The 23,368-nt window shown below is 48.8% G+C and overlaps 1 protein-coding gene across 1 annotated transcript; it reads left to right on the forward strand.

Annotated features, from left to right (window-relative positions):
• Positions 1–1,005: 1,005 nt before the first annotated feature.
• styxl2 (serine/threonine/tyrosine interacting like 2) lies at positions 1,006–12,012 on the forward strand. The gene is made up of 6 exons (XM_078408653.1): positions 1,006–1,130; positions 3,024–3,118; positions 3,859–4,087; positions 4,883–5,100; positions 9,443–10,769; positions 10,800–12,012. The coding sequence occupies exons 1-6, from the start codon at positions 1,021–1,023 to the stop codon at positions 12,010–12,012; spliced, it is 3,192 nt and encodes a 1,063-aa protein (XP_078264779.1). The 5' UTR covers positions 1,006–1,020.
• The last annotated feature ends 11,356 nt before the right edge of the window (positions 12,013–23,368 follow it).

Here is a 23,368-nt window from a genome sequence, read left to right on the forward strand (position 1 = left end):
GAGAGCACAACAACTTCACAGCTTAATCAGCCGTGATAATTAATGTTCCGGCTTTTGAATTATGTTGTAGCTTGTTGGTTTTGCAACCTTCGTGTTTCCAATAAGTAACGTTTCCAATCCCGAGTATTGGATTGTTTAGTCAGTCCCAGCACGTAGGCCGATGGGAATTCACATATGACCACTTGCGTTTCTCGTTAGTAAATAAAACGTGCAATAGACACCGCTCACTTGTCACCACCACACACACGCATGCTTGTCCACAAACATCGTTACACATTAACCCTTTGGTGGCTGTGTCACAGGAAGGAGGCTTGACACCAATTGGAAGCGGTGTAAAGCAGAATGTGTGAGTTATTATTGACCGTGTGGTGAGTCTCCAGTCAAGAGGCCAGAGTGCTTCATTGTTATCTGAACCAGCAACAGAATAATGAGATTCTTACTGTAGCTTAACAAGCCCGTAAACACAACAACACACAAATAATGTATAATAATCAATAATGCAATAAGCTAATAACTAGGCAACCATAATAGTGCAAAACCAAAGTCTGTTGGGCAACCAAAGGCACTGAAGATCATAGCCACTGATCTTCCATAGAAGATCATAGTTGCTGACGTTAGTGTTGTGCAGTGTTGTGTTGGGAAGAGGCTGTTCTTGAAATTGGAGATCACGGTTTTCAGGCTCCTGTATCATCTTCCCAACAGTAGCAGTGGGATGGGAGCGTGGCCAGTGTGTTGTGGGTCTTTGATGATAATTTGTTTTAAGCAGGGCTTCCTGTAGATCCCTTTGGTGGGGAGGCCAGTGCCCGTGATGGACCGGGTAGTGTCCAGCACTCTCTTCCACTCGGGCAGGTGCAACTACCCGAGATGGGGCATTTTGATGGGCATGGACAAGTTGGGCCGACGGCGCTGTTTCCGTGCGGTGTGACTCTGTTGTTGAACTGTTTGTGTTTCCTGTTTCCATGTCCATCTTTCTCAAAAGTGCCGGCTCTCTGTGTCCATGTACAGGGCTGGGAAGCAGAGATGGCCGCTGCTCAAGACACCGACAGTGAGCAGGTTGTACCAGGAGACGGTGGTCAAAACGATGTCCTCTCGGTGCAGGCTCGGTATCTCCGTAGCCCTTCGCCCAGCAGGTGAGGAGTGTGCAATGATGAACGGCCCAACATCAGACGTGGGGGGTGTGGAGCCGTCCCCACTGTGTGTGGCCAAACTCTGGCAGAACTGACTCCCGCTCCCATCTCTCATGATGGGTACGTTCAGGGGTCTGGTAGCAACACTGGAGCACATGGGCTTTCTGGTAGCAACACTGGAGCGAGCACATGGGCTTTCAACACTGATGCAGGAAGCACCAACTGCAAATTATCTTGCAGCAACTTTAGACTTTAGACATATAGTACGGAAACAGGCCCTTCAGCCCACCGAGTCCACGCCAAACAGTGATCATTCTTACACTAGTTATATCCTACACACCAGGGACAGTTTACAATTTACAGAAGCCAATTAACCTACAAACCTGCACATCTTTGGAGTGTGGGAGGAAACCGGAGCACCCAGAGAAATCCAACATGGGGTTTTCATGGGGAGAACGTACCAACTCTGTACAGACAGCACCCGTAGTCAGGATTGAACGTGGGTCTCTGGCGCTGTGAGGCAGCAGCACTACCGCTGCGCCACCCCAAAGTGTGCCAACACGTTCACCTTCCAAATATGCAGACATCTCCTGGAAGGACAAGGGCAGCAGGTGGCAGGAACATCAAGGACGAGCGAGTTCCTCCCCAACCCACACTCCCTCGTGACCCTGCGAGTAAACAGTCACGGCTTGGGCATTGGAGGCCATTCAGCCCATTGAGTGGGCTAGCATCCGGTAAACCAATCTCATCAACCCATAGCACTGAACATTATTCTCTCCCAAGTGTCCATCAAAAGTACTGGAGGAACTCAGCCGGTCAGGCGGCATCTGTGGAGGGAATGGACAGACGGCAGTTCAGATCGGAACCCTTCTTCAGGCTGACTGATGATGTTTCAGGTTGGGACACTTCTTCAGACTCTAAGGAAGGGTCCCGACCCAAGACATCATCTGTTCATTCCCTCCACGGATGCTGACCTACCAGCTGTATTCCTCCAGCACTTTATCTTTTGCTACAATGGTAGATGTTGAGATTTGATCCTCAACATCTACTCATTAGAGCTATCTTCTCACTTATAGATACTTAAAAAATAAAGGTTTGCAAGAAATGAGATATTTACCTCTTCTGATTCTCACCCTGCCCATATTGGCAGATTTCTACCAAGGTAATCAATACCTTTCTTGCCAGTATCTGACACTCCACAGACCCATAGCTCTGCGATGAGCTTTGTGAAGGCCAACTCAGTGCCGACAGAATGTGCTTGCTGCCTTTGCTGCACACAGACTTTGAACAGTCTGGGGAAATCTCAGTTATTTCTTCTCCAGCCATTGTGGTGTGATTTCTCACGTACAGCTCATGGTGAATGCTGGGATTAGGCCAGGGCAACCTAGCTGCAGGGCCCTCTGGAAGAAACCCATTGAGATAATGTGATTGTATCTCTGAAGAGGATACGCAGTCACCAAGAACGTAGAGTATCACCGCAAAGTCGTGAAGTTCAGAAATTCATCAGTCATCGGAGCAGAATTAGACCATTCGGCCCATCGAGTCTACTCCGCCTTTCAATCGTGGCTGATGTATCTTTCCCTCTCAATCCCATTCTCCTGCCACCTCCCCATAACCTTTGACGTCTTTACTAATCAAGAACCTATCAAGTTCTGCTCCACAGCCATCTGTGGCAATGAATTCCACCCTCCGCCTTCTGGCTAAAGAAATCCCTCCTAATCTCCTTTCTAAAGATACTTGAGGTTTGGTGAGAATGGTAGTATCAGATTTCCTAGAAGATGAATATGGAACCAAAAGCAATCATTAATACTCAGGGATAATCTATGTTATTTTTCAATAAATGATGACTAGTTTAATGATAAGGAGCGATAATAAACACTTTATTGTCACGGGCAGATTTTCGATGATCTCAGATGCGGATACAGAGAGCATCTTCATGGAGCCCATACATCTCTCCTCTGCAATTGCTGCAACTAAGATTATTAATGAAGGTAAGATCTTCAGAAGACCATCTAAATCAGTATTCCTGGCTCACACCATCATTCCAGTTGGGTTCTGTATGGATGAGTTGTGGACTGACCCTCATCCCAAGCAACAGGCTCACAGTACTTTAATCATGGTTAGAAGACAAGTGTTGTAGCAACTTAATAGAGCCATAGAGTACGCAAACAGGCCCTTCGGCCCACCTCATCCATGCCAACCAAGATGCCCCATCTATGCCAGTCTCATTTGCCTATGTTTGTCCCATATCCATCTAAACATTTTCTACCCAATGTAGAGTCCAAATATCTTGTAAATGTTGATATAGTACCTGTCTCAACGACCTCCTCTGGCAACTCATTCCATACACCCACCACCCTCTGCGTGAAAACATTCCTTTCCCCTCTCACCATAAACCTATGGTTCATGATTCCTCTACGCTGTGTAAAAGACTCTGTGCATTCACCCTATCTATCCCCATCATGATCTTACACACCTCAACAAGATCACCCCTCAATCTCCTGCACTCCAAGGAATAAATATCTAGCCTGCCCAACCTCTCCCTGTAGCTCGGCCCTCGATTCCTGGTAACTTCCTTGTGAATCTTCTCTGCACTTTTTCCACCTTAATGCCACCTTTCCTGGATGTCTGCTTTGAATTTCAAGCAATGATATCTCTAAGCGCCCTTGTTGACCTGCAACTTGAGGAAGTCAGAAAAGCTTAGCTCTCTTTCTTTTCCATGTATCTCAAGAACTGAAACCCAGAGAAATAAAATTTGAGCCCATGTCGCCAAAGCTGCTGGAGTCCGCAGAACAGCTACTCGTGGAAGACCTCTACAACCGTGTGAAGGTGAAGCTGGACAACAGCGGCAGATTCCACACGCCCTGTATCATGAACATCCAGCAGGCTCTGATGCAGAAGATGGAGGCTCCCATGGAGCTGATCAACGAGGTCTGGCCCAATGTCTACATCGCTGAGAAGTAAGTTGGGATATTGTTGGCCGGTCTGGGATGTTGTTGGCCGGTGTCTGGTGCATTGTTGGCCAGTGTGGGCGAGTTGGGCCGAAGGGCCTGTTTCCACACTGTATCACTCTATGACTCTAAGTTGGGAACAGGGAACTTGGAGTCCATCTGTGATACCCAGAACATCATGATCTCCGGGTGCAACCATTTTACTTTGACCCACTGAGTCCACGCTGACTATTGATCATCCGTTCATTCTAGTCCTATGTTATCCCACTTTCTCATCCACTCCCTACACACTAAAGGCAATTTACAGAGGGCAATTAACCTACAAACCCGAAGGTCTTTGGGATTTGGGAGGAAACCGGAGCACCCGGAGGAAACCCACATGGTCACAGGGAGAACGTGCAAACTCCACGCAGACAGCACCCGAGTTCAGGATCGAACCCGGGTCTTTGGCGCTGTGAGGCAGCGGTTCCAGCAACTGCGCCACTCTGCTTCCTCTGCAGATGAGGTTCCAGTGAGCTCATTGTTCCATTAAGTATTTACACTGAAGAGTCACACAGTGTGGAAATAGGCCCTTTGGCCCAACTCATCCATGCGGACTATGATGCCCCCATCTACAGTAGTCCCACCTGCCAGCTTTTGATCCATCTAAACCTTTGATCTATCTATCCATGCACCTATCTAAATAACAAGTCAAAGGTGAATCTAAAGAAGGGTCCCAACCCAAAATGCCACCTTTCCATGTCCTCCAGAGGTGCTTCCTGACCCGCTGAGTTACTCCAGCACTTTGTGTCTTTGTTTATGCAGGAGTGCGGCTGTGAACAAGGGTCGGTTGAAGCGACTGGGTATCACGCACATCCTCAACACTGCCCACGGTACTGGGGTCTACACCTCAAAGGCTTTCTACACCGGAATGGAAATTGAGTACCTCGGAATCGAGGCTGATGACTTCCCTGACTTTGACCTGTCCAAATATTTCCGTAAAGCTGCAGAGTTCATGGACGAAGCCCTGTTGACGTGTCGAGGTAAGAAGGCAAGAAGTGTGTAGGAAGGAACTGAAGATGTTGATCTACACCGAAGATAGACACAAAATGCTGGAGTAACTCAGCAGGACAGGCAGCATCTCTGGAGAGAAGAAATGGATGACCCTTTGAGTCGAGACTCTTCTTCAGTCTGAAGAAGGGTCCTCGACCCAAAACGTCACCCGTTCCTTCTATCCATAGTTGCTACCTGTCCCGCTGAGTTACTCCAGCATTTTGTGTCTAACTAAAGCAAGAAATCAGGAGCAGGAGGAGACCACCTGGCCCCTCATGCTTGCCCTGCTTGGAGTCATCGACCCCGCTGGTGACCCCTTGACCCCATCTCCCGACACCAGCCCTCACCCCAAATTCTCTGATCCTTCAAAAATGTATCTGCCTCCCTTGATCCAAGTCCAGGCACCCTCTGGGGTGGAGATTCACAGAGATCCCACAAGCTGCGAGAAGGAATTTCTATGTATCTCGGCTTTAAATTAGCAGCTCCTTATCTTGAAACCACGTTCCCTCATCCGAGACTCTCCCATTGGAGGAAACATCTCAACATCTACCCTGATGAGCCCCCTCAGGATTTGATACGTTCAATAAGATCGACCTTGATCTTCAAAGCTCCACAGAGAGCTCAGCCTAGCCCCTCTTGATAGGGCAACTCTGGACTGGTTCTACTTTCATATGAAGTACAATAGCAATATTTAAGAGACATTTAGACAGGTACATGGATTGGACGGATTTAGAGGGATATGGGCCAAACACGGGCAGATGGGACCAGTGTAGATGTGGCATGTTGGTAGGCTCGGGCAAGTTGGGCCAAAGGGCTTGTTTCCGTGCTGTGTGACTCTATGACTCTACAGTAAGTGGGACCAAAGCTACAGTCTCATCAACACCCTGTACACTGTAACAAACCTTCCCTAAACTCCAATCCTTTCACGACAAAGGCCAACATGCCATGTGCCCTCTCAACCACTTGTCGGACCTGCCCACTAACTGCACGACATTCATGCACTAGAACACCTCCATCCCTCCTCGTTTCCCCTGTTTCTGGTCTTTACCATTGAGATATTAACCTTCCTTTTCATCCCTCTTACCAAACCCCCCATCCCGCCCCCACCTTTAAACACCACTTGGCATGTTTTCACCTGGATCTGATACATTGTAAGTACCAGGTCAAACAGATACTGAACAACGTGTAGGAAGGAACTGCGGATGCTGGTTTAAACTGAAGATATAGACACAAGAAGCTGGAGTGAATCAGTGGGTCACGGAAGCACCTCTGGAGAAAAGGAATAGGTGACTTTTTGGGTCGAGACCCTTCTTCAGACTGAGAGTTAGGGGAAAGGGAAATGAGAGATATCGACGGTGATATAGAGAGATATAGAACAAATGAATGAAAGATATGCAAAAAAGTAACGATGATAAAGGAAACAGGTCATTGTTAGCGGTGAGCTAGGTGAAAAAGAGTTATAGACAATGAGACTCAACAAGACGACTTTGAAGCTAGTACGACTTGGGCGGGGGAGGGTTGCAAGGGAAGTTAGAGAAATCAATAGTCATACAGCTGGGTAGTAAGCTGCCCAAGCGAAATATGAGGTGCTGTTCCTCTAATTTGCATTTGGCCTCACCAATGTAAATTGGAGGAACAGCACCTCATATTTCGCTTGGGCAGCTTACTACCCAGCTGTATGAATATTGATTTCTCTAACTTCAAGTAGCCCTTGGATTTCCTCTCTCCACCCTTCCCCCCACCCAAGTCGTACTAGGCATTGAATAACTCCCCATTGCGACGGGCAGTCCAATTTGCCACCCCTCTCCTTTACATGTTGAGGCAGCTAAAGTAATGACAGGGCTCCCTGAAACCAATGGTCAGCCCACCCCATTGTTCAGACCCTCTGGTGTCGATCAGTTGTCCATTCTCCGCCAGGTCTTCCTTCAACTTGCTGAGTTCCCTCCTCCAGGTAACTATTCTCTGCTTGACGGTGACCTTATCAGTGCATTTAAAAGAGTGGTAGAAACTGCTTTCCTCACCGGGTTGGAAACACAGAGATGAAGAGAGTTCTCCCCCTCTTTGCTCATCACATCTGTAACAATCCCAATCTATATTTTAAAAGTTTATATTCACTTTTTCTAGACCTTGCGCCCCTTCATAATTTGCCTGATCGAGGTTCAGAGTTCTGAATGGCTTTTGACAATTGGAATCATAGAGGCAACGCACAGACATAGGCCCTTCGGCCCAACTCGTTCATGCCAAACAAGATGCTCCATCTAAGCTAGTCCCATTTGCTTGTGTTTGGCACAAATCCCTCTAAACCTTTCCTATCCATGTACCTGTCCAAGTGTCTTTTAAATGTTGTTATAGTACCTGCCTCAACTATCCATTACGTGAAAAGGTGGCCCCTCAGGTTCTTATTAAATCTTTTCCTCTCTCACCTTAAACCTATGTCCTCTAGTCCTTGATTCCACTACTATGGCTGAAAGACTGTGCATTCACCCTATCTATCTGCCTCATGATTTTATACACCTCTATAAGGTCACCCCGCATCCTCCTGCGCTCCAAGGAATCAAGTCCTAGCCGCTCCCTGTAGCTCAGGCCCTCGAGTCCTGGCAATATCCTCGTAAATCTTCTCTGCACCCTTCCCAGCTTAACATAGCGCGATGATGCAGAAACCAAAGACTAAAGACGGCACGAGGGATTAGTTTTGACAGAGAAAGTTGTGTTCTGGAATGCTTTGCCTGAAACGCAGCCAGCAGGGACATCAGATAAGTATGATGAATGGCCGTTGTAAAATGCCAGGGGCTTTGGGAAGGGCAGAGGCGAGGGGAGCGGGAGGGCAGCAGGGTAGTGCAGCTAATACAGCTGATACCTCACAGCTCCAGTCACTGGTTCAATCCTTACCTCTGACAGACCACTCAGCTCAGAAACAGGCCCTTCAGCCCAACTTGTCCGTGGTGACCAAGATGCCCCATTTAAGCTAGTCCCATTTGCTCACGTTTGGCTCATATCCCTCTGAACCTTAACTAACCACGTACCTGTCCTATTTCTGAACCAGTACTCCAGAGTCATTTTGAGTTTCATCATCTTGTCAGCCCCTCAATGACCACCCACTGGCAGCTCACGTTGTGTCCTTCACCAGCTAACTGGTCACTCCCTGTGTGGTGTTGGTTTAAGGTTGGCAAGTGTGCATGTCCCAGATCCCAGGGACCTGAAATCTCACTTCAATTCTCCGGCCACTCATAGCCTTTGTAAACCTTGTTGTTCCTGCCCATCTCAGCACATGACAATGGCAGTGATCCAGGGGCTGACACATGGAGATGTAGGGAAAGGAGGAGTATGGATATATGAAGGCAGATAAGAGGTGATCTTGGCACCATGTTCAGCACAGACATTGCGTGCCGAAGGGCCAGTTCTTGTGCTGTACTGTTCGAAGTTCTATGACACCTTTTGTGATCCTTTCACAATTTTTTCCCCTAGTTCCTGAAATTCTGGCCCTCTTTTTGTCCGATTCACCTCTACCCCATTGCAGACATTGGAATTTGTCTGTGGAACTGTTGCGCTACAGTGCTGAGAACCATATTCCGCACTCTGTATTTTCCCCTTTGCTCTACCTATCGTACTAGAGTTTGACTTAATTATATTTAGCCCCAGTTTGAGGAAGGGTTCCGACCCAAAACATCCCTGATCCCTTTTCTCCAGAGATGCTGCCTGACCCGCTGAATTACTCCTGCATTTTGTGTCTGTCTTCGGTATAAACCAGCATTTTCAGTTCCTTCCTATTCCTTGATTGTATTTATGTGTAAAAAGGAACTGTCGATGCTGGCATATACTGAAGATAGACACAAAGTGCTGGAGTAAACCTTTGTGACATTGGGTCTCGGGTAGAGATGAATGGTGAAATGGAGTGCAGGAGGATGAGGGGTGATATTATAGCTGTGGATAATATCATGAGAGGAATAGATCAGGTAGACGCACAGAGTCTCATGCCCAGAATAGGGGAATCAAGAACCAGAGGAGATAGGTTTATGGGGAAGGGGAAAGATTTAGTTGGAATCTGAGGGGTAACTGTTTCACACAAAGCGTGGTGGGTGTATGGAACAAGCTGCCAGAGGAGGTAGCTGAGGCTGTGAATATTTCAACGTTTAAGAAAGATTTGGACAGGCACATGGATAGGACAGGTTTGGAGGGATATGGGCCAAATGCAGGTAAATGGGACTAGTGTAGCTGGGACATGTTGGTTGGCATGGGCCGAAGGGCTTGTTTCCACACTGCACCACTCTGTGACTGTATGAAAGGTGGAGCTGGGTAACAGAGGCTAACGCCCACGTTGTTCCCTGTGTGCAGGTAAGGTCATGGTCTGCAGTGTGATGGGCACTAGCCGCCCGGCTGCCCTGGTGGCCGCCTACCTCATGATCTTCCACCACAAGACCATCCTGGACGCCCTGATGACCATGAGGAGGAAGCGGCCCATCTACCCGAACGAGGGCTTCATCCAACAGCTGCGGCAGCTGAACGAGAGGCTGCTGGGAGAGCGGGAGGAGGAGGAGGATGAGGAGGGGGAGGAGGAGGATGGGGAGACGCTCAGCCAGTGCTCGGTGGTGGAGGCCAGGGGAGGCGGGGAGGATGCAGCGAGCGTGGCGGGGGCTCAGGCGCACTCCATCCTGGTGGAGGAGCAGGAGGACGGGGCTAGCCTGGCCCAGAGCCGGGTGGAGGAGGAGGAGGAGGTGGAGGAGGAGGAGGATGAGGGGGTCCGTGGGGAGTGGGGGTCAGGAGGAGGCGAGGGGAGAGGCGGCCCTCCAGAAGGGGAGCAGAGCGCGGAGTGGCGCATCAGGGAATGGCAGAGGAGGAATGAGGAGTTCTTGGCGGAGCAGGGCCGGGGTGGGGAAGGTGCAGGGTTGGCGGAGCAGGGCCGGGGTGGGGAAGGTGCAGGGCTGGCGGAGCAGGGCCGGGGTGGGGAAGGTGCAGGGAGCTGCCTGCTGGTGGCTGGCGGCTCAGAGAGTGTGCACAGCCCGGACAGCGAGCCTCTGCAGCAGATGCCCCAGCGCCCTGGCTGCGACTCGCTGTCCACCGCCAGCTCCTGGGGCTGGTGGGACCAGCGGCTGCTGGACATCACCCAGAGGGCGGCCAGAGGAGACGACGCTAGCAGCCTGGCCTCGCTCAGCAGAGCCCAACTCGGCCCACAGGCCGACACCGAATGGTCCACGGCCTCGGACAGCGGCTCCTTGGTCAACTTCTGCCAGAAGAACAAGGATAGGCTGACGGCGCTGGAGCGGTGGCGGGTCAAGCGCATCCAGTTTGGGTGGAACAAGCGGGGGGAGGAGGAGGTGGAGGGGGGAGGGAGGGAGGTGGAGATGTCCCTGAGCGATGTGGACCTCACCGCCTACCAGAGCTGGAAGCTGCAGCGGCAGAAGGCGCTGGGCGGCGGGGACAAGGCGGAGGTGGTGGAGTTGGCCAGGGCGGAGGGCAGCGCCTCCAGGAGGGGCCAGCAGCGACGGGCCGAACTGCTAGAGCGGTCCCGCCGGACCCTGCAGGAGAGCAGGTCATTGCTGGGGGGCGAGGAGGGCAGCTCGGCCAGTGGCAGCGTCCCTCTCTCGCTCCTCTGCCCCAACTTGGTCACGGCCGATGATGGGGCGTCCACGCTGGGCTCCTCAATGTCCATGTCCAGGTCCATGTCCAGCTCCAGGTCCATGTCCAGCTCCAGGTCCGCCCTGCCGCTTCCACAAGGCAGCCCAGACCCCAGCGTGTCGCTCGCCAGCATCCACGACTGGATAGCCACCGTGGTGAGGGAGCAGATCGCCATCAGTCAGGGTGACACCCTGGGCAGGGGCGACCAGGAAGACAAGCTCTCTGTGCTCAGCGCTGCATCTGCCCGGGGCTGTGGGGCATCTAGCGCCCCCGACACCCAGTCTCTCCTCTCCAGCGTCGCCAGCTTCAGGTCCCAGGGCCAGCGACCCAGGGAGATCACCACCACCAGCAAGCCGCTCTACAGCCTGTTCGCGGACCAGGTGGACCTTCACAAGCTCAGCTGCAAGGAGCAAGAGCTGAGGACCCAGATGAAGGGCAAACTGGACGCGTACACGAGGGAGAAGGTGACAGCGGACAACAAGCGCAGCACCCTGTTCAAGAAGAAGAGGAAGGACCAGAGGGAAGGCGAGGACGGGAGCAGATCCTGGCTGGGGACAGAGAGGTCCGAGGTCAGGTCTAATGTGTCCGGGGGTCTCTCGTACGCAGGGCCAAGTGTTCCCGACCCAACCCCCGATATCCACAAGTGGCTACGTGAGGTGAAGGACGTGTCTGGCGGCAACTCAAGGCGTGACCCCGTCACCAAAAGGGAAACCATCGGAACTTCTTCTCATGCAAGTAGCGAGTCACCGGCAACATTCACATTGAACAGGGCGCTTGGATCAGATGGGTATCTTCCAGCAGATGGGTTAAAGTCAACGGCCAGAGGCTCTGGAGAGTACACGTCCGGGCAATCTGCCTCTTCCTATGAATCCAAGGACCTTGGTAATAAGGCGGCACTGAGATACTCCAGCCCTTCATCTGCTGTCTGTAGACCACTGGGCGGTGAGGGGGGTGGTGGCACAGAGCTGTGTCCGGGAAGCTTCCTTGCTGAGGTGCAGGGCAAGGTGTTGGATGAGGCGTTGAGCCGAGCCAGCACATCCCAGTGGCACAGCCTGGAGACTGAAGCCGGCGATCAGACGCACGCCAAGAGGACGTTTCAGCAGAGCTTTGCACCCGGGGAGGGCCAGACTGGTGGGCAAGGACATGATGGGACCAACCCCACCGCAAAGAGAGGGTTGAAGGCCGCAACGGCGGGCAGCAGCGACGATGAAGATGACAAGATCATCGCTGCCTGGAGGAATCATCAGCGGAGTCGCAGCAAAGATAGAAAGCAAAGTCCAAATGAATAACGCAGCAGTCACTGATAGAAGAGAAGATGGCAGGGCGGGCCAAGATGGGAGTGTGGAGACATTCACATCGTTAGTTCAGTTTAGAGGTAGAGCATAGAAACAGTCCCTTCGGCCCACCGAGTCCATGCCGACCATCGACCACCCGTTCACACTAGTTCTGTATTATCCCAATTTCCCATCCACTCCAGACACACCAGCGGCAATTTACGGAGACCAATTAACCTACAGACGTTGGGATGTGCGAAAACCACAGGAAACCCACGCGATCACAGGGAGAGCGTGCAAACTCCACACGGTGGTCAAGATCAAACCCGGGCCTCGGGTGATGTGAGGCAACGGCTCCACTGCGCCACCCCTACCGGCATTGGATTGGAAACAGAGTGGGGACAAAGACATTTGAGCATTGGGAAAAGCAAGCATCAAGAACAAAACAAGTAGTTCTTGGGGCCTCACTGGACCTAACATGGATGCACTGTGTCCCACACCAGAGGTCCTCCTGGCTGTGCAGTCACTGCCACCGAAGACACCCCCTCCCCCTCAATTATCCTCCAGTGTCTATAGAAACTGATGATAGAATCATACAGCCTGCAATCAGACTCTGGCCCAGATGCCCCAACTGCCTCTCCCACATGTACCCACCACCCTTAGTGTCAATCAGGTTGGCCCCCAAGTTCCTGTTAAATCCCCCCCCCCCCCCCCCCCTCACCTTAAACCTATGTCCTTTATTTCTTCATTCCCCTGCTGTGGGTAAAAGACTGTGCATTTAATTTACCTATTCTCTCATATGATCATCCCTCATCCTCCCGTGCTCCAAGAAATAAAGTCCTAGCCCGCTACCTATAGCTCAGGCCCTCAAGTCCTGGCAACATCCTCGTAAATTTTCCCCGTACCCTTTCCAGCTTGACAAAATCTTTCCTACAACAGGGTGACCAAAACTAACCATAATACTCCAAATGTGGCCTCACCAATGTCTTTAACAACTGTGATGTACCCCCCCCCCCATCTTCTATACTCAATACTGACTAATGAAAGCCTTCTTGGCCACCCTATCCACCTGTGACGCCACTTCCAAGGAACTATGTACCTGCTTTCTTAGATCGCTCTTGTGTACAACACTCTCCAGTGCCCTGCCATCCTGCCCTAGTTAGACTTCTCAAAATGCAACACCTAGCACTTATCTGTAAACTCCATTCACCATTCCTCAGCCCACCTACCCAACCGATCAAGATCCTGCTGCAATTTTTGACAACCATCTTCGCTTTCTACACTATCTGTAAACTTGCTAATCATGCCTTGTACGATCTCAGTCAAGAATCAAGAGTATTTAATTTGTCAAGGAGATATGCTGGGTATGTTTTTAACATGGAGGGTGGTGGGTGCCTGGAACGAGCTGCCAGGGGTAGTGGCGGAGGCAGCGATGATAGTGGTGTTTAAGAGGTTTTTAGACGGGCACATGGATGTGCAGGGAATGGAGGGATATGGATCACATGCAGGCAGAAGAGTTTAGTTTAACGTGGCATCGTTTGGCATGGACATTGTGGGCCGAAGGGCCTGTTCCTCTCAGTAATGCTCTGTTCTATGTTCCATATGTACCAGCAGTGGAACAATGAAATTCTCACTTGCTTTAGATTTACAGGCCCGTTAACACAATAATTCTCAAATGAATATATAATAATTGATAATACAATCAGTTAAAAAATCAATAAGACGAGGTAACCAGACCACGATAACACAAATCCAAAGTTGGTTTCCATTGGACCTTGTTCTAGCCAAACCCACCCATAAGGTTGAACGTTTTCCCATCCCCCTCTGACCCTGAATTCATTGTGCATCATTCATTGTGAATTCATTGTGCATCAAATTAGGCTCGGAATAAATTCTCCAAGGATCGCTCTCCAAACTGCCCGTCTATTACTTACCCAGCCTAAATGTCCATGATTTCAGTCTGTGATAAAACCACGCTACAGAGCACGCAAATCAGTGCCGCTTAGTCTGTTATTGCCATATAATGGTTTTAACTCCAAGTTTCCACTTAAAATGAAAAATAGCAAGTTTGGTTGTCTTTGATTGGTAGCTACCTGGGCTTGGCTTGAGTAATAGCTAGAGGATAGATAGGCTGGGATTTTTTTTTTGGAGTGTAGGGGGCTGAGGGGTGACCTTACTGAGTTGAACACTCAGAGTCTTTTCGGCATGGTCGAGTTGGGCTGAAGGGCCAGACTGGTCCCATTTGCCCGCGTTTCGTCCATATCTCTCTTAATCTTTCCTCAACGCACCTTTTTATGTCACATCATTAAGCCAGCCACAATCTGCATTGTAGAACAGTACAGCACAGGAACAGGCCCTTCGGCCCACAATGACCGTGCAGAACACGATACCAAGTCAAACTCTTAACTGCCTGCACGTGATCCATACCCCTCCATTCCCTGCATATCCGTGTGTCTCTCTTCCTAAACGCCACTGTCTCAGGTGGTAAAATGGCCCATTCCTGCTCTCATTTCTTTCACTGGTAGAATTCATGGTTCCCTCTCCTCACTCACATCCACTGCGTGTTTATGAGCCAACGGAAACCATCCGTCAATGTTTCTCTGGAATATAATTTCTCTTTGAGACAGGAGTGTGTGTATGTGCATAATGTGCAGTGTTGAGTTATGATCATGTCTTTCAACCCATTGAAACTATGTGGAGAATGTACAATATTCTTTAGCAGTCTGACTTTCATAACATTTTACAACTTTCATATAATAAATATCCTGACACTTCACAGAGCAAAACCAAGCAATGATGAATATGATATGATGTGGAATGGTGGAACGGTAGTTGTAACCTTTCTTTCCATTAAATGCCTCAACGCTGTACGGACTGTTAATCTGAATATATCTTGTCTGCTGTGATCCTATCTTCTCCTCTTTATTTGGATCTTTTATCAGTGATTTTCTCAGTCAGCTTGCATCAATCAAGGCAAACCTGTTGTAATATAAGTGCAGCACTGACACCATGTACTGCGTTGTCTACAGGTGCCCGCATTTAATAACCGTAAACAGGGTTCCCAAGCAGAAAATTGAAAATCTCCCCGGAGAATTGGAAAAAAAAAGAGAATTGACTATCAGTTCACCCTGGGAAAGTTAATCATTTTGAGACATTTTTAGCGTGATGCTAATACAAATTCTGAAGTTACAAATGTAAACACTAAGGACTGCAGTGGCTGGTCTACGAAACGGGCACAGAGTGTTGGGGTAACTCAGCGGGTCAAGCAGCATTCTCGGAGAACGTGTGTAGGGGTCGGTCAGAACCCTTCTTCAGACTAGTGGAGTGGGGAGTGTGAGTGGGGAGTGTGTGTGGGGGGCGGGGGCGGGGGGGGGGGGGGGGTTAAAGCCTGGCAAGTGATAGGTGGATACAGGTGAGGAGGGGGGTGTTAATTGGCAGATGGGTGGACAAAGGCCAGAGATGAAAAGACGAAAAGCTGCGAGATAACAGATAAGGAGCGAAGATGTGTGAAATGTAAAGCCTGATCTTGGTGGAAGGGGAAAGGAAGGGGAAAGGAAGGGGAAAGGGAGAAATGGGTGCGTGTCCAGGTGGGGCACTGGGAGGAAAAGGGGGGAAAGAGGGGGGAGGGGGGGGGTGTTGGGTCGTTACCTAAAGTTGGAGCATTCAATGTTCATACCGTAAGGACTGTATGTAAGCAGCACACGAGAAACATAGCTGTGCGTACATTGAGGCTGAAGGTGGGGTTGAATGGGATTGGACCCCATTGGCAATGTCCCTCTTGGTCTTGGACTGTAAATGCCGTTAGCATCAGATACATTCCCATGTCAGGTCAGCCTTTAGAGATACAACGCAGAAACAGGCCCTTCAGCCCCCCGAGTCCGCGCCGACCAGCGGTTCACCAACCTACATACACTGGGGACAATTTTACAACTTACCCAATCCAATTAAGCTACAAACCTGTACGTCTTTGGAGTTTGGCTGGAAACCGGAGCACCGGCAGAAAACCCAGGCGGTCACACGATCCAGGGAGAACATACAAACTCCGTAGAGAGAGCACCTGTAGTCAGGATTAAACCCGGGTCTCTGGCGTTGAAAGGCAGCAACTCTACTTCCGCGCCATCCGTAAATCCAAGGGACTTTGTGAACCAAATGGGATGTTGGGCCAAACCAGCATTAATCAATAGTCACAGTGAAATTCATTTTGCATATATTACACACGCAAGCGCCGCCGTTTTCAAAGTCCAAAGACTAGTCGACCCACCTGCTCAATGGACTGCAGCGGTTCCCACCAACTGATGTCCCTCTCCTCTCCTCTCCTCTCCTCTCCTCTCCTCTCCTCTCCTCTCCTCTCCTCTCCTCTCCTCTCCTCTCCTCTCCCCTCCCCTCCCCTCCCCTCCCCTCCCCTCCCCTCCCCTCCCCTCCCCTCCCCTCCCCTCCCCTCCCCTCCCCTCCCCTGACAATTCTTTGTGTCCTGGGGGCGCCTCTTGAAGCCTACCTGAAGGTGCTGGAGGCATTGCCCCTGTTCACCCTCCTTGCCCCTCACGCCCGACCTCTCCAGCTCCCTCCCTTTTACACCGTCTGCTGAGTCTTCGGGCGGGTTCATAAGATCATAAGTGACAGGAGCAGAATTAGGCCATTCGGCCCATCAAGTCTACTCTGCCATTCAATCGTGGTTGATCTATCTCTCCTTCGCAATCCCTTTCTCCTGCCTTCTCCCCGTAACCCCTGACATCTGTACTACTCAAGAATCTGTCTATCTCTGCCTTTAAAATATCCATTGACTTGGCCTCCACAGCCGTCTGTGGCAATGAATTCCTCAGATTCACCACCCTCTCACTAAAGAAATTCTTCCTCATCATAGGTGATCATCGTGCCATCAAAGAAGAGGCTCTCACAAGGGTCTCCTCGATATCCCGCAGTGCCGCTCTTGCTCCCCCCAGTCACAACAGGGACAGAGTCCCCCTTGTCCTCACCTTCCACCCCATCACTATCGCATACAGCACATCATCCTCCAGCATTTTCGCCACCTCCAACGGGATCCCACTACTGGCCACATCTTCCCATCTCCACCCCTTTCCGCAGAGACCGTTCCCTCCACAACTCCCTGGTCCACTCGTCCCTTCTCACCCAAACCTCCCCCTCCCCAGGTACTTTCCCCTGCAACCGCAGGAGATGCAACACCTGTCCCTTTACCTCCCCACTCTAATCCATCCAAAGACCCTGACAGTCCTTTCAGGTGAGGCAGAGGTTCACTTGCACCTCCTCCAACCATCTACTGTATCCGCTGTTCCAGGTATATCGGCGAGTCCAAGAACAGGCTCAGCAATCGTTTCGGTGAACACCTCTGCTCAGTTAGCCTAAACCAACCTGATCTCCCGGTTGCTCAGCACTTTAATTCTCCCTCCCATTCCCACTAACCTTTCTGTTCCGGGCTTCCTCCATGTCAGAGTGAGGCCCTGCACAAATTGGAGGAACAGCACCTCATATTTCGCTTGGGCAGCTTGCACCCCAGCGGTATGAACATTCACTTCTCCAACTTCGTAACCCTTCCTTTTCCTCTCTCTCCTTCCCAGTTCTCCGACCAGTCTTATTGTCTCCGATTACATTTTATCTCTGGTTGCTTTGTTGTTACCTTTGCACAGCCAACAATGATCTAACCTACATTTTTCTTGATCACATTCCCTTTGACCTGTTCTCACACCTTCACATTTCCTTATCGATGTGTCTCCCTCCTCCCCTGACTGAAGAGGGGTCACGACCTGAAACGTCACCCATTCCTTCTCTCCAGAGTTTGCTGCCTGCCCCGCTGAGTTACTGCAGCTTTTTGTGTCTATCTTCGGTTTAAACCAGCATCTGCAGTTCCTTCATAGCTACAATTCACCCATTAATAATGTTCAGTCCCAAGTGTGCTTATGTTCTGGAGTGCAAGCAGTCTCTCCCCAACTTCCTCATCTCCTTCCTAAAGGAATGTCCTTTAATTCTGAGGTCATGACTTCTGGTCCTAGACTCCCTCACTTGCGAAAACATCCTCTCCACATCCACTCTGTCCAGGCTTTTCACTATTCTGTGAGCTTCAATGATGTCCCCCCTCATCCTTCTAAATTCCAGCGAGTAGAAGCTTAGTGCCGTCAAATGCTCATCATATGTTAATCCATTAATTCCTGGGATCATTCTCAGAAACCTCCTCTGGACCCTCTCCAGGGCCAGCACATCCTTTCACAGACATGGCTCCCAAAATTGCTCACAATATTCCAAATGTGACCTTACCAGTGCCTTATAGAGCCTCAGCATTACATCCCTGTTTTTGCATACAAGCCCTCTTGAAATAAATGCTAGCTTTGAGTTTGTCATCCTTACTATTAATTCGACTTGCAAAGTAACTTTTTGGGAATCCTGCACCAGCACCCCCAAGTCCCTTTGCACCTCCAATTTCTGGATTCTCTCCCCATTTAGTAAGTAGTCTACGCCTTTATTCCTACTACCAAAATGCACGACTCCACACTTTGCTATGCTGTATTCCATCTGTCACTTCTCCACCCCCGCTCCCAATCTGTCCAAGTCCTTCTAGAGTCCCTGTTTTCTCTACACTACCTGCCCCTCCACCTATCTTCGTAACATCCGCAAACTAGGCCAAAAAGCTTTCAATCCCCTCATCCAAATCATTAATATACAACGTGAAGAGTAGCGGCCCCAGCACTGACCCCTGCGGATCTCCGCTAGTCACTGGAAGCCAACCAGAAAAGGCCCCGTTTATTGCCACTCTGTCTTCTGCCATCCAGCCAACCTATCCATGCTAGTATCTGCCCTCTGATACCATGTGCTCTCTTCTACCTTAGCAGCCTCACATGCGGCACCTTATCAAAGGCCTGAAGATGCCGGTCCCACATGCCGCATGGACATTGTGGGCCAACGCACCTGTTCCTGTCTCTCCTGGGCTATGTTCTAAGTGTAATACAGTTTTTGTTAATATTAATGGCAATAATAAACTAACAAACAAAGTAACAAACCAATTACTTTGTTAGTTAACTAAGGAACTAGCTCATTAACTAACTAGCAATTTCATTAACTAAAAATTGACAAATTTTGTCAAATTGACAAAAATTGAAACATTTTAATTATTAAACTTTAAAATTAAACTGCATCCGTTTAAAAACAATAAAGATCAATGAGCCTAAAAAGCTGTAAATTACCCAATTATAGCCCGGCAGCCACTCCTCTCCACTGATATGGATGAGGTTGCTATTTCGGTGCTGGGTTTATCCTGCACAGGTACATGCTTAGGAAATGTTTAGAGGGATAAAGGGCAAAGGTGGGCAGGTGGGACCAGTGTAGATGGGGCATCTTGGCTGGCAGAGACGAGTTGGGCCGAAGGGCCTATTTCCGTCCTGTACAACTGTTTAGTTTTTTTGTGCCTGTCCGAGTCGATGTGCCTGTGATGCTGTTGCAAGCAAGATGTTTGTTGTACCTTTACCTCTCTGTACTTGTGCAGATTATGGCAAATACCTGACTTTACTGATAAAACACGATACTGTCTTAGAGTGGAATATTTGAATAGGGAAATTCTAAATTGTAAAAAAAAAACTATCCCTACAGTTAACAAAATCCACTATTCAGTCAGAAATATTTTGGAATTATATATGCTAAGGTGTGCATAGGCCATCTAGTGAAGTGTGTAGGAGAACTCCCAGGTGGTTTAAGAAAGAAGGCTGGAGCATTTGTCTGCCTCTGGAACATCTGACCGATAATCAAGGCAATTTGTTTGCTTTTGTTCCCGGGGGTGTATTTGGATGAAGGACATGGGGAGTGGTGCAGGAGGATTGGGGGGCGAGACCGCTCGCTCTCCAGAATATAACCGCTGAGCCCCCTCACACTTGGGACCGAACATTATTAATGGGTGAATTGTGGTCATGCCCGAAGCCATTGTAAGATTACCTGATATCACATAATACATTACATGTCCAAGGAAAACACCATTTGAGATACAAAATTATTCATATATTTGGTTTATTACTTTACTTTTGCCGGTGCTGCAATTTTCCAGAAAGGAAATAAATGTGGTCCCTTTCATGAATCACATTTGACAGCAAAAATAGAAATGTGTTTTTTATAAAATGAATGTGTCTTTCAGAATCAATGCAACACACAAAGAATTTAACGTGAATTTTAACCTATAGCAATAACTGCTGTGATTCAGTGGCTACTGAAGTTGTCTGTGCGGTTTTCTACAATAAAACAGCCCTTGCATACAGGCAAAGTTCAACGTAGACCTGCTATAATGTGTGTAGAGGATTATCTTGCACAACTAAAAATGCATTTTGTGCCAGAATGCCAAAACTAATGGCCTTTGCTGCATTGTCTGCTCATTGTAGAACTGCTTCTGTGAAGCTCTGCGGGATAAATGCCCACGACATTACAATCTAGTTGAAAAAAACAGCCATTTCTGATCTCAGCAACAAGATGAGAGGGAGTCGGCTGATCTCTGCGGAACACACAGGCTCCCAGCGTGCAAGTTGCTTCACCTGCACCCGTCCACCACCCAGGTGTAAATAGCCGCATGGCACTTTCAGAATCTGAACTCAAAGTGCTGGAGGAACTCAGCAGGTCAGGCAGGGTCTGTGGTGGCCATGGACGGGCAATGTTTTTGGGTCAGGACCCTTCTTCAGACTGATTGAATCAGTCAAGATCAAGATCCCAGCATCTGCAGTTTCTTGTGTCTTCACTTTCAGGGTCTGAATGGATAAACTAATCTCCTTTGCCTGCACGTGATCCAAATCCCTCCATTCCCTTCATATCCAAATGCCTCTTAAATGTGAGTATTGTATCTTCCTCCACCACCACCCCGGCACGGTGTTCCAGGCACCCACCACCCTCTGTGTAAAAAACGTGCCTGAACATCTCCTTTAAACTTTGTACCTCTCACTTTTAAACCATGCCCTCTAGACTTTGACATTTCCACGCTGGCCAAAAGGTTCTGACCGTCTAACCTATTCATAATAATTTCTAACACACTATGAGATAATATCCTAACTCACAATTTTATTTATTTCTATCAGGTCTCCCATCAACTCCTGGCATTCCAGAGAAAACAATCTAAGTTTGTCCAACCTCTACATGTAGCTAATGCCCCTAATCCAGGCATCATTCTGGTAAACCTCCTCTGCACCCTTACCAAAGGCTCAACACCCTTCCTGTAATGGGACGACCAGAACTGCGCGCAATACTCCAAATGCACCCCAACCTAAAATGATGACTTCCTGACTCTACTTGTTCCAACAAACATGTCTTCTTTACCACTCTGTCTCCGTATGTCACCACTTTCAGGGAGCTCTGGACTCGGATCCCAAGATCCCTCTGTACACCAATGCTGTTAAGGGGCAAGGGACTGTTTCTTCCCAGCTGTTATCAGGCTACCTACCACATCCTAGTACAAGCAAAGAGCAGTCCTGAACTACTATCTACCTCATTGGTGACCCTTGGACTATCCTTGGTCGGACTTTGCTGGCTTTACCTTGCACTAAACGTTATTGCCTTATCATGTATCTATACACTGTAAAAGGCTTGATTGTAATCATGTATTGTCTTTCTGTTGACTGGATAGCACGTGGAAAGCTCTATAAATAAATAAACTAAGCTAAAAACCCATTCATTGTATACCTTCCCCTAACTTCAACTTCCAAGGTGCAACACCTCACACTTACTCGGGTTAAACTCCATCTGCCATTTCTCTGCCCATTTCTGCAGTTGAACTTTATCCGGTTGTATACTTTGACGGCCCTCCCCAACAGTCCACGCAGCATTATGGGCCCCCGGGCAAAGCAGTGTACTGGGGCCCCTACCATTACTCTCCCCACCCCCTTTTCCTACCAGCCCCTCCCTGTCGTGCCGGCGAAAAGCACTTACCGAAAAGCACTTAGCGATGGACTTAGGGTGCTACATTGTTGCGAAAAGCACTTACAGATCGTTGTGAGAAGCACTTAGGGATGGAAAATGTTGCGAAAAAAGCACTTATTGAACCTACATTTTTAAAGTAGTATTTATTTATTGCAAGTCACTTAACATACACAGATCAGCATGGGGCCCCTATGCTCGTGGGGCCCCGGGCAAGTGCCCATCAGGCCCATGCGTTAAGACGGCCCTGAGTCCACGGCCCCAGCAATCAAACCTACGCGTGATCCTGTCTACGCGTGCTGTCTGTACAGAGTTTGTACGTTCTCCCCGTGACCTACGTGGGTTTTTTCCAGGATCTCCGGTTTCCTCCCACACTCCAAAGACATACAGGTTTGAAGGCTAATTGGCTTGGTATAAATGTAAATTGTGCCTAGTGTGTGTAGGATAGTGCTAGTGTACGGGAGATCACTGGTTGATGTGGACTCAGTAGGCCGAATGGCCTGTTTCCAGGCTGTAAGTCTAAAACTGAAAACAAACAATAGAGGTCCCAGCACAGATCCCTGTGAAACTCCACTGGTCACAGACCTCCAGTCTGATTATTATTGCATTGCATATTATTTTTTAAATGTTGGAGTTATGTTATTTATTGAAGCACTGATTAGTATTTCTGTTGCTGCTATGCTTAGAATTCAAATGCAGTTTCACCTGTTACAATGATTTATTAACATTAGTCATTTAAATGACACAACTATTCATAGGAGAGCAGGTAGCTAATTAACTCAGTTTTTATGTTTAGTGATCAACACATAAATTATACATGCAAAATTCTGCAATAACTACCAAAGTATTTTCTAATTCATTAAACACTTTCAACTGCTCCTCCAAACTAGCAGGTGAACAGCAGAATCTGTGGGAAGTTAATTGGAAAATAAGAAAAAATGGGATTAGTACAGGATTGGTGTAAATGGATGGATGGTATGGATTTGATGGGCTGAAAGGCAAATGTATGTTCTGTTTACATGTCATCCAATTCCTGTGCTGATTCTGAGTGATAGTTCATAGGTTCTAGGGGCAGAATTAGGCCATTCGGCCCATCGTTTACTCCGCCATTCAATTGTGGCTGAATTGTCTTTCCCTCTCAACCCCATTCTCCTGCCACCCTTACTAATCAAGAATCTGTCAACCTCCACCTTAAAAATATCCATTGACTTGGCCTCCACAGCCGACTATGGCAATGAACACCGCAGATTCATCACCCTCTGACTAAAGGAATTAATTCTCATCTCCTTTCTAAATGTTTGTCCTTTTATTCAAAGGCTATGGCCTCTGGTTCTAGACTCTCCCACTAGTGTACCTGTCACAAGTGCCACAGGTCATTCCATGTACCCACCACCCTCTGTGTAAAAGAAAACACCAAAGTTATGTTAAAATAGATGGGGCTCCCATTGAGGATATTGTAATTAGCATGTGTTGGATACATACA

Source organism: Rhinoraja longicauda, chromosome 12, assembly GCF_053455715.1.
Source record: "Rhinoraja longicauda isolate Sanriku21f chromosome 12, sRhiLon1.1, whole genome shotgun sequence".
NCBI lineage: Eukaryota > Metazoa > Chordata > Chondrichthyes > Rajiformes > Arhynchobatidae > Rhinoraja > Rhinoraja longicauda.

Coding starts and splice junctions, on each gene's coding strand:
- styxl2 (XM_078408653.1), top strand. CDS start 1,021: ATGGCCGCTGCTCAAGACACCGACAGTGAGCAGGTTGTACCAGGAGAC. Junction 1,131..3,023: donor CGTAGCCCTTCGCCCAGCAG/GTGAGGAGTGTG, acceptor TGTCACGGGCAG/ATTTTCGATGATCTCAGATG. Junction 4,088..4,882: donor AATGTCTACATCGCTGAGAA/GTAAGTTGGGAT, acceptor TTGTTTATGCAG/GAGTGCGGCTGTGAACAAGG.